The 16,860-nt window shown below is 31.9% G+C and overlaps 1 protein-coding gene across 4 annotated transcripts in view; it reads right to left on the reverse strand.

Annotated features, from left to right (window-relative positions):
- Positions 1-16,860, reverse strand: part of LOC148619808 (Ig-like and fibronectin type-III domain-containing protein 2) — a 77,332-nt gene that overhangs the window by 54,296 nt on the left and 6,176 nt on the right. For 2 of the 4 annotated variants that reach the window (XM_088580101.1, XM_088580104.1), the window contains exons 2-8: positions 16,553-16,666; positions 9,094-9,197; positions 5,141-5,252; positions 3,817-3,933; positions 3,410-3,460; positions 2,320-2,454; positions 244-399 (exon numbers count right to left, since the gene is read on the reverse strand). In XM_088580101.1, the coding sequence (XP_088436227.1) occupies positions 244-399; positions 2,320-2,454; positions 3,410-3,460; positions 3,817-3,933; positions 5,141-5,252; positions 9,094-9,197; positions 16,553-16,604 (727 nt within the window). In that variant the 5' untranslated portion in view covers positions 16,605-16,666. Of the gene's footprint in view, positions 1-243; positions 400-2,319; positions 2,455-3,409; positions 3,461-3,816; positions 3,934-5,140; positions 5,253-9,093; positions 9,198-16,552; positions 16,667-16,785; positions 16,858-16,860 lie in introns of those variants that run through there. The other 2 variants (XM_088580103.1, XM_088580102.1) reach the window with 2 other exon arrangements.

The raw sequence follows: 16,860 nt of genomic DNA on the forward strand, positions 1-16,860 counted from the left end.
TGGGATTGTTTTAATATTTGATATGGCACATGTTTTTGAATGAGGTGCCACAAATTCTCAAGTCTTAGAATAGTTGAAATAGTCAGTGATATCATAAGATCCCTAGACTCTAATTGGAATTACCATAAAAACTAAGAATGTCACACATATAGTTTTTTTTTTCTTCATTTTTATGGTGCCAGGACCTAAACAGATGAAGGTAATCCTGATTTTACAAAACAAGGAAGACAAAAATCAACTTACTTTGTCCTTCTTCATAGCACATAAGGATATCAAAAGTGTTATTCATACAAATCAAGTGTTTTTCATCCAGGTCGGTAGGGACTTTTCCCACACAGAAATCTGAACACATGACATCCAAACCACGTCTATGACAACAAGGTGCATGATTCTTTCCATCTAAAAAACAACAAAAAAATGAGTCTATTAAATAAGAAACAACAACATTCTTCAACATGTCTTTAAAAAATAGGACTATTCTAGTACTCACAAATAGGACTATTCTAGTACCCATAAACCACAATTTAGCAATATGCCCTTCAGTCACATGATATCAATACAGCAATCATATCTATATTTAAATGTATTAACTTTCTCTTATTTCATGGTGGGCAGGTAAGTGTGCAAAATAGTACCTATATAAAGACCCAATAACACATATCTCCTATAAAAGAATTGTCATTTATCATATTTATCAAAATTTCAAGCATTACAAATTTTAAAATACCTAAAACACAGAGGCTATATCCCTGACACATGGTATAACTTTTCGGTGAAGGATTTCGGTTTCTATTTTGATAGTTTTGGTTTTGAGTACAGTTGAACCTCGTTAAGTCTTCATCAAAGGGACCAGGCACAAATGTTCGAGTCATCTGAAGTCGAGTATAACCCGAAAATAGTCTGCTCTATTACGATTGTTTCCTAGTTTGTTGTGCTTGTACATGTACTTTACTTTACTGGGTACTTTGTGATGTCTTGTGTTTCATAAAAGAACATATTTTTGTGATCTATATGTTTCAAATACTAAACGGCACTTCGTGTTTTAGGGAAATTTCCAATTTAATTTTTATACATCGAAAACATCATGAGTTTATAAAATGCTGCTTTTAATGACTCACAATCAGGAGTACTGTCAAACTATATGCACTATATTACTACCATAAAATTTCAGATTCATGCACAAAATGAATGTAGTCATTGAAATACACTTACATTGTCTGTTTGATGTTTAATTAAATATTCACATACCATTAGGCCAAAAAAAAAATATGTCTGTTTCAGGTTTCCCGACCGACCCTAATTTTTTCTCCTGACCCTAATACATTTTTTCTCCAAAATTGACAAAATCAGTAATTTCCGCCAATTTCCGGTATAATACGGATCATTTCCGGTAAAACCAACAGTACGTTAAAAACCCAGGTCACAATAGCGTTTGAATAGGAGACTGATTTATATCACGTAAATCCAAGCGTAAATACAGTGTACTTATATTCTGTTCAAAATTCCTACAAAAAATAAGTGTATATTGTAATAAAAGACATGATTAATAGGTGTGTAATGTACTTAAAACCAAACACTTTCATGACTTAAACATGATGCTATTTTACAAATATAGGCTCAACTTTAATCGAGAAAAAATAAAATGAAAAAAAAAATAAAATGAAAATGCTGACCGACCTACCCTATTTTTGGGAGGAATGTAACCCTAAACAGACATTTTTTTTTGGCCTTACAATTTCATCTGTAATTTTTAAATTTTTATCAAAGTATCTGATATCACTGTTAGTGTTAATTCCAAAGTGTGATTAATAAACTTCGTTTCTTTCACTATTTTGGGTTAATTAAATACACAAATAAGCATAAAAGAGCGTCATCAAATAATTTCACGCTAATCATGGTAGAAACACACTTTGATTGATCAAGATTTGTAATAAAGCAATCAGTTGTCTGACTGAATAGTTGACATTGAGACATCAGGGTTAATTAACCTAAAAGTCCTATCGAGGGACAGACTGAAAACCTCAAGTTATCTGAGATTTATAATCATGCTAGTTCAAGTGATCCAAAGTAAATTTGTATTGGAGTAATGGGAGTTTTGCTGGAACTTTGAAATTAATTCAAGTTATCTGAGATTTCGACTCTTCCAAGTTCAACACATCGAGGTTCAACTGTACTTTACTTCTTGTATATAATTAATGTTTGGATTTAGATCTTTCTTTATATTTGATTCTCATCCAGCTGATGAGAGGATACTATTTCAAACACATATACATTAGCAATAAATATGATTGGTATGTTTGTATTGTAGTAATACTGTACCTGAACCACACTCCAGTAATTTAGGAAGATCAAAAGCACAGGCTTCTAAGGGATTGAAAGCTGTTGGCATTGCAAATGTAAATGGGTCACACACAGGCATACATGATGACGAGACATTTTTCCTTATGCAGCAATCTGAAAATATACAAGTTTATCTGTATCAGTATTTATAATATGGATTAAAGGCAAAAAACAATATTAGTTCACATGCCTAACAGTGATTAAAATGTGACATCCCCTTGTCATGTAATAATTTAACTTTATGACCTTTATAAAATTGTACTTTCAGATTTTTATATTTTGATATCATAAAATCTAAGGACTTGATTGGTTTTACAATAAAATATTCTTACTCTTCCTTTTTTTTTCAAGTTTTGTGGCACCCAGGCCTGATGGTGACTTACCTGTAAAAAAAAAGATGTGGAACCCAGGCCTGATGGTGACTTACCTGCGAAGTAAGAGATATGGCACCAAGGCCTGATGGTGACTTACTTGTAAAAAAAAGATGTGGAACCCAGGCCTGATGGTGACTTACCTGTAAAAAAAAAGATGTCGAACCCAGGCCTGATGGTGACCAACCTGTAAAGTAAGAGATGTGACACCCAGGCCTAATGGTGACTTACCTGTTAAGTAAGAGATATGGCACCAAAGCCTGATGGTGGTGACTTACCTGTTAAGAGATGTCACCCAGGCCTGATGGTGACTTATCTGTACAATAAGAGATGTGGCACCCAGGCCTGATGGTGACTTATCTGCAAAGTAAGAGATGTGGCACCCAGGCCTGATGGTGACTTACCTGTTAAGTAAGAGATGTGGCATCCAGGCCTGATGGTGACTTACTTGTTAAGAGATGTCACCGAACCTGATGGTGACTTACCTGTTCAGTAAAAGATGTGGCACCCAGGCCTGATGGAGACTTACCTGTGAAGTAAGAAGTGTGGCACCCAGGCCTGATGGTGACTTCAGTTTTAGTTATGGCACCCAAGCCTGATGATGACTTAACTGTAAAGTTTTAGTTGAGGCACCAAAGGCTGATGATGACTGACCTGTAATGTTTTAGCTGCGGCACCCAGGCCTGATAATGACTTACCTGTAAAGTTGTACTTGTGTTGTGTTGGGGGTGGTGGTTGTGTGGGTGCTTCTGAAAATGTAAGTCAAATGTATGTAAGATCAATAAAGGAATTTCACAGACAATACTTCATTTCACTTAACATTTTAAAAGTTAAAAAGTGTGTATCTGACTTCCACAATACACAATGGAAGACAAACAAATATGATGAAGAGACAGTTGGTATTTCTATGTTTTCAAGCACTGTTCAAGTTTAGAATGTTTCCCCATCAACTCAATGTAAAGTGTTTTTGAAAAATAAAATAATTTCCATACCTACCTACCCATTTTTTTTTTTTTGCTGGTAGCAGGAAAAGACAATTTCTGTGGCCAAATCAGTGCATTTTCAATTTAAGACCAACCAGACTATATGACAAGAACAAACTTACCATTGATCTTTAAATCATATGAGATGCTTTTATTGGTTCCATCGACAGAGCACACATAGTACCCCTGATCAGTTGTCCGTAGATTGAGTATCGTTAATAAGTATGAAACAGGTGCATCTACAGTATAAATACAAATTATGAAAGCATGTCATAGGCACTGTATTTTGGGGTGTATTCTGCACACATTTTTACATTGAAATTATATAAGAATTGGCAAAGACATAAAAGATTTTGGCACAAGAAAAGACATTACTTTATGTAAACAAACAAATCAGAAGAGAAATGTTACTGAAAGAAATTTTATCTAATCATCAAATACATCTTTAAGTATTACACCTTTAGTGATATTTTCTTCAAATCATTTTCAAATGACTTAATAACATGTTTCAAACACAGGTTGTGCAATATTTCCTTCTTATAAAACATGGTTTGAGATAAAAATGAAACAACTAAAAACCAAAAAGTAACAAAGTGCATTTTTGTCAAACCCTCCTTATTGAATGCTTTTACAGCTGAAAATTATTATTTTGATACTAACTTTGATTGTTTCTTACAATTTTCTGTCTTAAAAGTAAGTTTTTAAATGGAAATTGTGAAATTGGATATACAACCAAATCTGGAAAGGTTAGATTTTTCATTTCATAAAACCTATGTCAATTTTATCAAGCTCGTAATTTGAAACCCCTATTTTAATGATCCTAGTGTGTTTTGTGAATTAGGAAACTAAGAACCAAAAAGTCTGAACTGTTTGCAGAGGTAGCACACAGACAGCTTATTATTTTTTTTACAACAGTTTTTTTTTTTTTTTCAAAATATTTGAGGCTCAGTTCTAAGCATGCAATTACACTGTAAACAAATTTATAATCTTTTACAACTTACAGTAAAATAAAAATAATTAGAATTTATATGGAACATGTAATGATTTAACCAACCATTTCAAAATATAAATTGTAAACAAAAAAAAAACATATGAAATGTTAAATACTAAACATTACAGAGATTTTCTCCTGTTTTGGGTGAGGGATGTAGAGCACAGGCTATTGGCAATAAAAGCATGAAAATTGTGACTTCTGGAAATAATTTAGATATTAAAATGGTTGATGAGGCCCATCACAGTTTCCATTGTAATGAAGTCCATGAGATGACTCCCTGAATGACAAATATGAGGAAAAGAATTTTTACAATCTCCATTTTAATGATGTACAAATCTTGAAACAATGTTTAAAGGGCAAATTTAGAATTTTACTTGTTAAATTCAAAAATTAGAAACCTTTCTTCATTGAAAAAATATTATTAGAGTGATTCATATATTACCATAACTTACCAGATGTATCACCTGGTAATATTTCTATTTTGTAGTGACTATATTCATCTACCATCAGCTTGCTTCCTTTAGAAATAATTTTATTGTTGTGCTGTAAAAACTCCCATGACACCTGAAAAAAACATTGAGCACTTTCATAATAAGGTATACACATCTAAGAATATACAAATAGAAGATTGTGGAGTCTGAAACAGAAACAATGCTAAGGTTTCAGCAATGTTTAATCAACATCTTAATGCATCATGGATTTTTTTCTTGCTTCTTGTGTACCCATCTTCTACAAATCAAGATAATGAATATGTACAAGAATTTGAAGTTAAATACAATTTCGTTAAAAGTGAAAGTTCAAATTATTAAAACGTATAAAATTTAATAAAAAATCCTTCAATTGTTACTGGTAAAACACCTGAATATAAGAAATGGAAAATAAACCTATCTACCACAAAGTAAATACATGTACAACTCAAAATAATAGGGAATACCAAATCATCAGATGGACTTAGATCTACATTGAATTATCTACCACTGCAGTGACCAAACTTAATTTACTTCAATCATGTACATCTACATAGGAAACCCATGTCAACTCTTTAAACATCCAAAATGCATTGAATAAAGATTACTAGAGCCAATGAAATAAAGCAGCTATTGATCTGCTCAACTTTTTCTATGCCACTTGCCTCATGAAAACTTCAAACCCCCTTCAAATAAAAAAAAACAATAGAATTATGAGAATAAGCTCACAAAGAGTAAACTCCTTGTTCCAAATGGAGTTTAATGTTAAATGTAAAATCCTCGAGGTCAATTATCTCTCTTAGGTGTTTTCTGATAGTATTTATATTTTCCTTCATGAACTTACACATATGATGCCCAACCTTTCCATAAAATTTCATCAAAATCTCCACAGAGGTTTTGGAGGAATTGCGTTTACAAAAAATATAGACAATCAAACAGAGACAGACTTACATTGCGATTCTTAAATACTCCCCTTCTGTGTAGGGGATAGAGTGTATAAAAAACATATCTTAACAATAAGGAATATCTATTTCAATCATTGATGGGTTTCAGCATTGAACCCTTTACAAATTAATACATATTAAGCAGTAATTCTAGTGTAAAACTACAAGATGAACCTGATATGGAAAATAAAACAGAAAAAAAAGAGCTTGCATCTTTGACATATTACATGCTTAAAATCAATAAAATTGTCATGTAAGAAGTTATATTCAAAGAAAGTTTTATGTGCAATTTCCAAATATAGAACTGATAATTCTAAGAATGAATTGTATTTCACAACAGCAAATGATTTCTTACGTCTCGACAAAAGACAATCTCAGAATCAATTTATAGAACAAAGTAAAAGACAAAGATAATCTTATGTTATAGATTCTTTTCCTATTGACAGGACCACGTCTTTCCTTGTATATGTAATTGCTGATAACAAAACACAAATCAGTCTGTGTAAGAGATGTACTTTCTATAAATTCAGTAAATATTGTGGGATATTTTTATCTTTGTGAAATAAGTCACAGATTTGAAACAGGAATAATTATAACACACATGTCAGAATTTTTTACTAGAATAAATGGAGTATACAGTAACAGCATTTTTCATAGCCTTCCTTTCATCTTTCATCTACCCCGGACTTGACTTTTTATGAGCAACTCGGTTGGTGTTTCTAGAAAAGCAGAGGACGCTTACCCTACCAGTGCACCTGGTCCATGCTCCCAGTTTTTAGTGGAGTCTGAGTTGCTCATTTGCTTTTGTTACTTTGTATGTATGATTTCAGTTACTTCATAATCTTTGTTGTGTATGTCTGTTTTCCATGTCTGGTCTTTGTCCCTGGATTTCATTCTTTTGATTACCGCTACAACCTTGGTTCCTGTGATTATTCTTATCTCAGATCACAAAATCACAATTATTATTAAATTATACAATTTTTTTCATTCACAGTGTATCATTTAATCTAAAAGAATACAAAGTCATCATAACCAATATAAACATGAATTTAACCTATGACCTTAGAAGCACTGGGAGACCAATTTCAGTCCAACAGGAAGTTAAACTATAATACGGAGTAAGGATCTTTACTTGCTTTGTATCTTATAGCTGATGTAAAACTGTAAAAGGCAAACAAAGTCAATAAATTCATCTTAGTCTTCTAACAGGTAACACACTCCTGGTACAATGTATTTATCATATTGTATTTTAGAAAAAGAGTATAAAAAACATTTATAAGAGTAGCATCTACATCACAGTGAGTCTAATGTTGTGGGATTTTCATCAATTTGCCTGATAGGATAAGGTTCATGAAGTGTTACCTTAAGGTACCAGTATCGTATTGCATATCCCTGAGCGGGTGTACGTCAAAACATGGATGCTATAAAAATATAGTGCATTTTCTTTTTGCCTCTCTACAAACTAATGTTTTGTCAAAAGATATGAACAATGACTTATAAAATAGAGCAAACATCAAACTGGAAGATGAAGAACCTTTTTAAGAGAAAATCTAACATAATATCATAAAAATGTTCTACTGAAAAGGTTGGTTTGGTGAGTGCAAAACGAAAGTGAAAGTAGGGAAAATGGCTATTTATAGTTCAAGACTACTTTTCTGTCCGATCTGTAATAATAATACTGTTAACCATTTTACATTAACTACAATTTATTTTTCCTCCTAATTTTACAAAACTTTAACACACAAGCTATGTTCAATAAATGTTATCAAAGATACAAAACTATAAACAAATCCTTGCTTTGTATTACCCTTGGTACACATGTATTACAAGTTAACTTCCTGTCAGATTGAAACCAGTGCTTCTAAGATCAAAGGTTAAATTTGTATTGGTTACCATTATGAGGACTTTGTCCTCTAAAAAACTACAAATAATATTTAAATTCAAATAATAGTCAAACCTCGGTAGCTCAAACTCCAAGGGACCATTGAAATTTGTCCAAGTTATCGGGAGTTGGAGAAATTGAAGTTCGCATATATTTCCTGATTTTTTTTTCAGTACCAGTCCGAGTTCGAATTTATTGTTAGAAATTGCCTACTTCTTAGGAAGTTTTGTTAGTTCGAAGATCTTTTTTGTTCGCTTTCGGAAGATTACATTAATTTTTGGACATTAAAAATGCTGTGTTCGCTTTTAAAAACGTTCAGAGTTTGAGTTCCTTGGTCAATAATTTGTTTTCATCCAATTTTCTTTCATGCCTTTATCATACCGACTTCGGAACATTCTTGAACTTCAATCAGTGTTATGTTAAAGATCAAAACTACCTAATTAGTGATGACTTAAATTTTACCTGTAATTAACTAAAATGACACTGATTAATGATAGGGTTTCAGTTTTTTACACTTTTATTACCCAAGCTGACAAAATTGCTGATGAGTTCGAGTTAGTGAGGGTTATTCTCTAAGATTTATTAACGAATGGACCGACTAGTCAGTTCAAGCGTTCGAGAAATCAAAGGTTATTTATATTGATTATATAGGAGAAAATTTTGGTACTTTGAATTGTGTTCAAGAAATCCCGGGTGTTTGAGCCATCTGAGTTTGAGTGAGTGAAATTCGACTGTATCTTGTCTTAATAATTATGAAATCAAAGCAACCATGGTCATATTTTAAATCTACACAGTCAACAATCAACACATGTCCTAAGTTATGGTACATTCAAACCTGTCTTAAGTCACCTTCAAAAGAAAATCAAAATCATGGTCACAAAAGACAGGTTGTCTTTATATAGAGGTTAATTTTACATAACATGCACTACAAAGGGATATTTTATTAGTAGTTTTTTAATATCGGTTACTGCTGAATACAGGTAGTTCCTAAGGCTGTAAATCATCCATTGTTATCTGGTATTTCTAAATGTACTGTACATGCATAGACTTTTTCTGTACCAAGCACCGTTGGGAACTCTGACATTTAAACAGCTGTATCATGTGTTACTTACAACTTCATCTGTCAAATCTTTGATCTGACACAACATGTAGACAGTTGTTCCAACAGGCTTGGTCAATGGCGAAGACTGGGTGATGATTTGGGGACTGCATTGTACTGAAAAGAGAAAACAGTTGCTCGGTAATGCCAGTTATTACTGCTGTAATCTTCACAGGCAATGATTTTGTTACCTTATTAAAAATAAAACCCACCCCATCTCATGTGGCTTTTGGGAAGAAAACTAACATTTTGGGATCTAATATATATCTAGGGTACAATTTATAGAAATCTGCATATTCAATTGTGAATAAATCAGGAAATAGCCTATCTTAGAAGGTAAATATTGCAAACCAAAAACACTGACAGGCTGTAATTTAAATATATTATCTATCCATAATTCTCAGTGATGTTATCTATTGTTACTGTAACCACACTGTATACCAGACTATAATTTAATTGGACCACCTTAGTGTGAGATAAACACACTACATTTGTATTTTCTTCATTCAAACTTCTGTGAGAAAAACTTTTATATCGAATTCGTCCCAAAGGTAAATACATGTTGTAGTATAAAATTATTAAATTCAGATAAATTATAAATGATATTATTACATGTACTACATGTACTGTAAATCTGCTTTTATTGTGTGTTGCATAGGTATTCAGTAAATTTGGTTTAGTGTAATGGAAATACATGTAGTACATGTAATAACCTTCCAATTTGAATGATGTGAAATTTACATGTTCAAGTTAGATATGAAACTGAATACAAACATATTCTCCATCAGTAAAACATGGAATGCAGGGGTATCTGTGATTCTAAAACTCTACCAGGTAGAAGTATCATTCGAAATATAAAACTAGGAAATGTGGTGTGATTGCCAAAGAGACAGTCTTCCACCAAATACCAAGCAATAAACAATTAAACTTCTTCAGGTCACCATGGATACGGTCTTCAATGATAGGCAAAACCCATACAATAAAAAAAAAAGCTGTAAAAAGCCCCCAAAACAAATGGAGTCATAAGTCTTTTTAGTACTGATCATAATATGCACATGCATAAGTTGTAAGTCCATCAGGCACCATTCTTTCAATGCTTTGGTTTTGTCTCACTGACATACCAGTATATCTGTTACATGTACAAGTATGTATTAATGTGCACATTTCCACATAGAGCACTGACAATGTATACCAATCAGTTCAATAACTATTACAATGAATACTCTACACTACAACAGGTTACAAAGTTTCATTAGATCAATAAGGATAAATACTAAATGTAAATAGCAAAATGTGATAAACAAATATATTTTCCATTTACTATAATTATCAATAGTGTCCATGACGTAAAAACTTGACAGGTTTAGCTCGGAACTCTGGCATTATAGATTGTTTAATTATCTTTCAATGAATGATTCTTATCTTTAGGAGAAGATGATGAATGATCATATAAGCAGTGATTCACAGAACATCCTAAAATATGACTGTCACAAACTGGAAATTTTTTTCTTAAAAAAATTACATAAAACATTATCAACTGAATAAGAGTTGAACAATCTACATATACACAAATTATCCAGTGGATAAATAATTTTGCAACATATCAAGTTTTCAACAAGTGCACCTAACAGATTCACAAGCATACATGTAACTGAAGTGATTGTGCTAATCTTGACAAGACACATATGTATGATTAACATAATGATACCAATACTGGTTCATTTACATGTAACTAGATGTGCTGTAAGCAAGCTAACAAAGAAAACTTCCTGAATAAAATGAACTTAAATAACCCATATGTAGGTTCTCTCCCTTAGCAGTGACCTCAAATAAATAATTAATCTTTCAGAATGCTTATCTTAACTTTATTCAAAGTTTCATTTAAATCATTGAGTGAATTTGTAGTTGAACTTAGGATGGATTATCTCCATTCGCAGGCATGCAGCAACACTGATTTCAATTCATGCACATCAACAAATAGTGCCTAACCTTACTATAGTATTTCTTAAAAATCCATTCAGTATTTTTTGATGGAGCTGGGTTTACAAATTTTTGACTTGTCAAACCCTTAAGTTGCAGGAATTGGGCCATACATATCTTCCTTTATGTACATTAACACATAATGCCTAACCTTCCTCAACACTTTCATTAAAATTTGTTTAGAATTTGTTCCACTTACAGAACATTTGGACAGACAAACAGACCAACTACTAGACAGGGTGATTCCTATAAACTGCCCATTGGACTTTGCTTGTAGTTACTGTTAGCATAATAAATTTCAAAAAGCTCCACATCCTCTTCTTTAAAGGGGTAGGGGCATAACTTTTGTAAGCTGTACTTGGATGTATCACAGCAGCAGCATCTTAAACAGGGTTCTCTCTACTGATTATAAGAAGAACTACACTCAATGATTCAGATAAAAAACAAAGGTGATGGGATACAAACTTAGAAAAGAAGGTCATTTTGCATGCTTTAAATTTATAATAGCACTTTTTGGTTAAAATTATGATTAAGGACTACTGAGTCATCAATATAGTAACAAGGAAGGAGGAGCAATCTATTTGTGACTAGCTTGTACAATGATAATTAAAACTAGAAAAAAAGGCTTTGAATAATAATTCATTCTAAAGGTATCAAAATAACTTTTAAGTACATTGTATATTCAATTTCAACAACAAAAAACAGAATTGCATGAGCTCTGTAAAAGTTTTTGAAGCGTGTATCATTGCTAGTTTCATACAGATAGAATTACATGTGTTCGCCCATTAAACTAGATGTACATTACTAGTATAAATCTAATTCCTTAAGGACACCAGTATGTGTCAACATGTAAACACAAAGTAGTTCTGAGGTCAGGGACGACTTTTATTCGATGAACCTTTGAATCATGAGCCTGGAGGCATGAAACTGTTTTAAATTTTACACTAATAAGATTTTACTGTGATGCAAAGACATCTAAATGTACATCATCATAACATGTACAGTGTTTAAAATGTTCACCTTTTAAAGGTAATTTCGTTAATGCAAATCCTTAAGTACAAAACGAAGTGTACTCAATGAAATGATTCAATAAAATGTATATTCTTCAAAATTATATAATGCCTCATTACCTATTCAGTGTGGTAATTTAGATTTTTTTTAAAAGTACCAACTTCAAATGCAGTTATCTTACATGTATATGAAAGGGGTTCACAGGGATGCAAATAATACATTATATAAGTGAATATTTTTAAATTCACATACATTTTGTAGAATATAATAAGAAAAATAGGGCTTAAATGGAACTTTAAGTAATATCCCATCATGTAATAGTAAAAAAAGGGGGATGGCAAATGGTCAAAATGGCAAAAAAGATTTTTTCAATTCGCAACACATGCATTTGTTCAATGTTCAGTATGAGACACTATTAGGTTACATAGGGTATGTAAGTCTCGTCATGTGACCCTGTGATTTCACGAGAACAGGTCCTAGTCTACCATTCAAAAGCATGGAGATAAGTCAATTAGAGAGTGTTGAGTTCAGTGTCAAGAGCAAAACATCTTTTTGTGTAAAAAATGCTGATAAAAATGTCAAAATCTATTTCTACATGATAAAGGTATTAAGATAAAACATAAAATGAAAGATTTTGCATTGTTATACAGTGTTTCGAGTACCTGTAAGTAAACAATTAAATGCAGACTGGTCTTCAGTTTCAATACGTTCTACATTGGAAATTCCGGTAAAGAAAATGAAACTAGAACAAGACTTACATACCCTATAGTAGTACTGCCTATACACACAGAGCTGACTTCATTAAGTTTTTTTGAATACATGTAAAAATCATAGTACTGCATAGTACAGAATTATTAGGATCCTTTAATTGTGGCTACAAAACACAAATGAATTACATGTAAAGGCCTAATTACCCTCAGTGTCAATTGTATCATATAGTCAATGATATAAAAATTGTCAGCCTGGCTGAATTTTCTATTTTCCAATGACATGTTCATTTCTTTTCTCCTCAGGGGCTGAGATTAACATCTGGCAAACCTAGTCCTATTGAGAAAGTTGATGAAAATTCCACTTGCCTAAATTAAGAACATTAATGCAAGTTGAAAAATACTCAAGATTAGGTTAATACATTGTACAATAAAACTTTTACTTACCCAAATGTTAATATTAATAGGTCTATCTTTATTGTCAGATATAGCCTATCTGATAATTCACATACCTGTTTACCACCCTCTTTAGGAGAGAGACCCTCTTTTTGGGTCTATCTCCCTCTTTGAAAAAGTCTCCCAAGTAGGAGACACAATCTCCCTCTTTTACAAATTTCTCCCCCCCCCAAAAAAAAAAAAAATCTCCCTATTTGCAGAAATATTGCCAAAATTGTGTTCTAAAATGGCTTATTAAATTGCTATTATTCATGTTTATGTAACATAATGATTGAGAAACAATTAACAAATAATTAACCCTTTTATTTTACTAGTTACTCAAATTATGATTACAAACCCTCAGTAGATTAACCAGATTATCAAAGAATTTATATCTTTGTCTTATCATTGTACTTGGATTTCTAACAAAATTATCCTTTTTTTTTCTGAGAAAAAGGTTGTCACACTACCGATAAATTTCCCTCTTAGAAAAACTGAAAAGAGTAAGATCTCCCTCTCTGAGCATTCAAAAGGTTAAAGGTATGAACTTATACTTTCACAAGTTTTTTACATTAACACTGAAACAGTACTTTAGTAAACTGATTTTTTTTTATTTTTATTACAGTAAAAATATTCCCATTCTAAGGATTAAGCCTTAATTTCACTGTCCTAGGATTCCCCTTTCCCTTCATCGGTGGAAATTGCAATTTCTGTGCAGGAAAGCTTTTCTTTTATATCGTTTCACATTCTCTTTGGCAAGTAGAAAACCGATTAAAAGCAGATTATAACTGGGGGCAAGTTAAATTTCCATTTGGAATTTTCAAATGGAAATTAAAATGTTCAAAAATCCTAGAACAGTGAGAAGATTTTTTATGTTCATGTACATGTATATACTGGTATGTACATATACAGTGCATAAGCCTGCAACCCTTTGATAAGGCAAAAAAAAATGTATGTTTCCTCCGACCTTCAATTATCCTATTTTTTGTGCCAACCCTTAGCATTTTATGGCCATTTTAGCTCAAGGACTATTAAAATATGTATTGTTTCCCTATAAACTCAATGTAAAATATTTTTGAAAAGTAAAATAATTTCCCTACCTACCTACCCTATTTTTTCTCGCAGGTAGCAGAAAACAAGACTATTACTTTGTAAGGCCTAAATATCACAGGAAAGTCACCAACAATAAAGTGACAACAGGCGATTATCATAAATTGGACATTAAACAGTGATTGAATAGTTGATAAAACCACTGGGTTTATTTTCAGGGAAATCACATTAATATCATGTGTACATGTACAACGTACAAGGATCAAATCATAAATTGGACATTAAACAGTGATTGAATTGTTGATAAAACCACTGGGTTTATTTTCAGGGAAATTACATTAATATCATGTGTACATGTACAACGTACAAGGATCAAATCATAAATTGGACATTAAACAGTGATTGAATTGTTGATAAAACCACTGGGTTTATTTTCAGGGAAATTACATTAATATCATGTGTACATGTACAACGTACAAGGATCAAACTTATAAGGCCAGAGAAAATAATTATTTGTTTAAGGTTACCCTACCTAACTTAGTAATTTTTTTTGGCGAAAGAGCTTTCTTTTTTTTTTCATTGAGCAATATTAAAGTAATCTTCCCATAAGTGTCTACTTAAAATGTTTAAAAAAAAAATAAAATGATTTCACCTACATGTACCTAACTATCCTATTTTTTTTTAATGTAACCTTAAACAAGAGGCTGCCAGGAGCCTGAATCGCTTATTTTTTTTGCCTTTCAAGGGCAATAACTCTAACAAGAAGTTGAACAACAATTTTGACACAAGGAGACTTTGGTTGGACTTATCATTAGGATCATTTGGTCAATTGAACGTTTCTTTTTTTCTAATATAGTTTTCAAGATATTGGCTGAAAACTGATAAAAACATCAGTTTTTGCCTTTCAAGGGCAATTACTCTAAGAAGGAGTCATCCAACATCTTTGAATCACTGCAGACTTTTGTAGGCCTTATCATAAGGATCATAGTTTTCAAGATATTAGCTGAAAACTGTAAAAACAAACATTATTTTTTACATTTCAAGGGCGAAAACACTAACAAGGAGTCATCTGACAAATTTGACCTAATGCAGACATTGTAGGTCTTATAATGAGGACCATTTTGGCAAATGATAGAATTCGGATAACCCTAGCAGTTTCGAAATATATGCGAAAAACATGTCTGACCCCTATGTTCTATTTTCAGTAACAACAGCCATGTTGTTAGACGGATACAACAATCCCACATTTGTTCTATGCAGAAAACACTAAATAACATTCATATCAAGTTTGGTTCTGATTGGTCTAGCACAAAATGTAGTTTCAGAAGAGAAGATTTTAGGAAGAAATAACATTAAAAATAGGGAAAGATGCGGAAAAAGGGCAATAACTCCAACATGGCTTAACATATTAAAATGAAAATTTGACTAGAGATAGATCTCATCATGCTAAACACTTTTACCTAATGTCAGAATTTGGCTAAGAAACATTCATACCAAGTTGGGTTTTGATATGTCTTGTAGTTCCAGAGGAGAAGAGTTCTGAAAAATTGTTAATGACGATGGATGCAGAGGGATGGTAATGTTTTCTATGACCTATATAGTTATTGGCCCAAAAATACAAATTTTACAATCTAATGAAGTAAATACATGTAAATGATATGACCATCAATGTATAAGGCCTAAGTCTGAATGTGTCTCCAAAACAAACCAGTTAACATTTCATAATATACAAATTTGTCTATCTACTGACCTTAGCTTTTTAAAGTATGCCAACAGAAACACAGATATATTTTTCTTTGCCTAATACATACGCAGTAGTTATTGATCTGGATTTATGTATTATGTAAAAAAACAAGAGTACTACACTGTATCAAATTTAAAAAAGGTTTAAAATCAAGAAAATATTGATCTAAACAAGTACAGTATAAGTGATCTGTTATTATTCTTTCCAGTTTATTTGTGATTTTCAAAGTTATCAGTTAAAATCAAGAAAATATTGATCTAAACAAGTACAGTATAAGTGATCTGTTATTATTCTTTCCAGTTTATTTGTGATTTTCAAAGTTATCAGTGCATCCCCTGTCCCATTCATTGGAAATTTAAAGATCTGTTTTACACTTCATATTCTGTATTCAGTTAATAAATACAAGAAATTGTTATGTACACCTGACTGATAGTGAGGTATTTATGATGTATCTGACAGCACACAAGCATGAGTTCAATCACACATGACAACCCTAATCAGCTGATTGTCACCTGAATAAAGAAAATAATTGACAAAACTCTTACCTTGTACAAAAAGGAATGCTGCAAAAAAACTCAATATCACAGAATGGCTCATTTTGTCAATGTTTCACAAAATCCTAAGTGAGTAAAACTGCATCACATGCTTGGCTCTGGATGCTGAAAATGATAAGATTAAATTTCAAGTTTCAAGAAAAATAATCCTTGACTTTAAATCATGAGATATTTGTCATTTGAAAGCACATAAAAACATACACAAATAATCATCTGAAACATACATAAACATGTGATCTGTGCTAGAAATAAAATAACTAAAACTAACTAACTAACTGAAATACAAGTAATTTAAACTA

Source organism: Perna viridis, chromosome 4, assembly GCF_037379345.1.
Source record: "Perna viridis isolate PV_CMFRI_1.1 ecotype Kerala chromosome 4, ASM3737934v1, whole genome shotgun sequence".
NCBI classification, from domain to species: domain Eukaryota; kingdom Metazoa; phylum Mollusca; class Bivalvia; order Mytilida; family Mytilidae; genus Perna; species Perna viridis.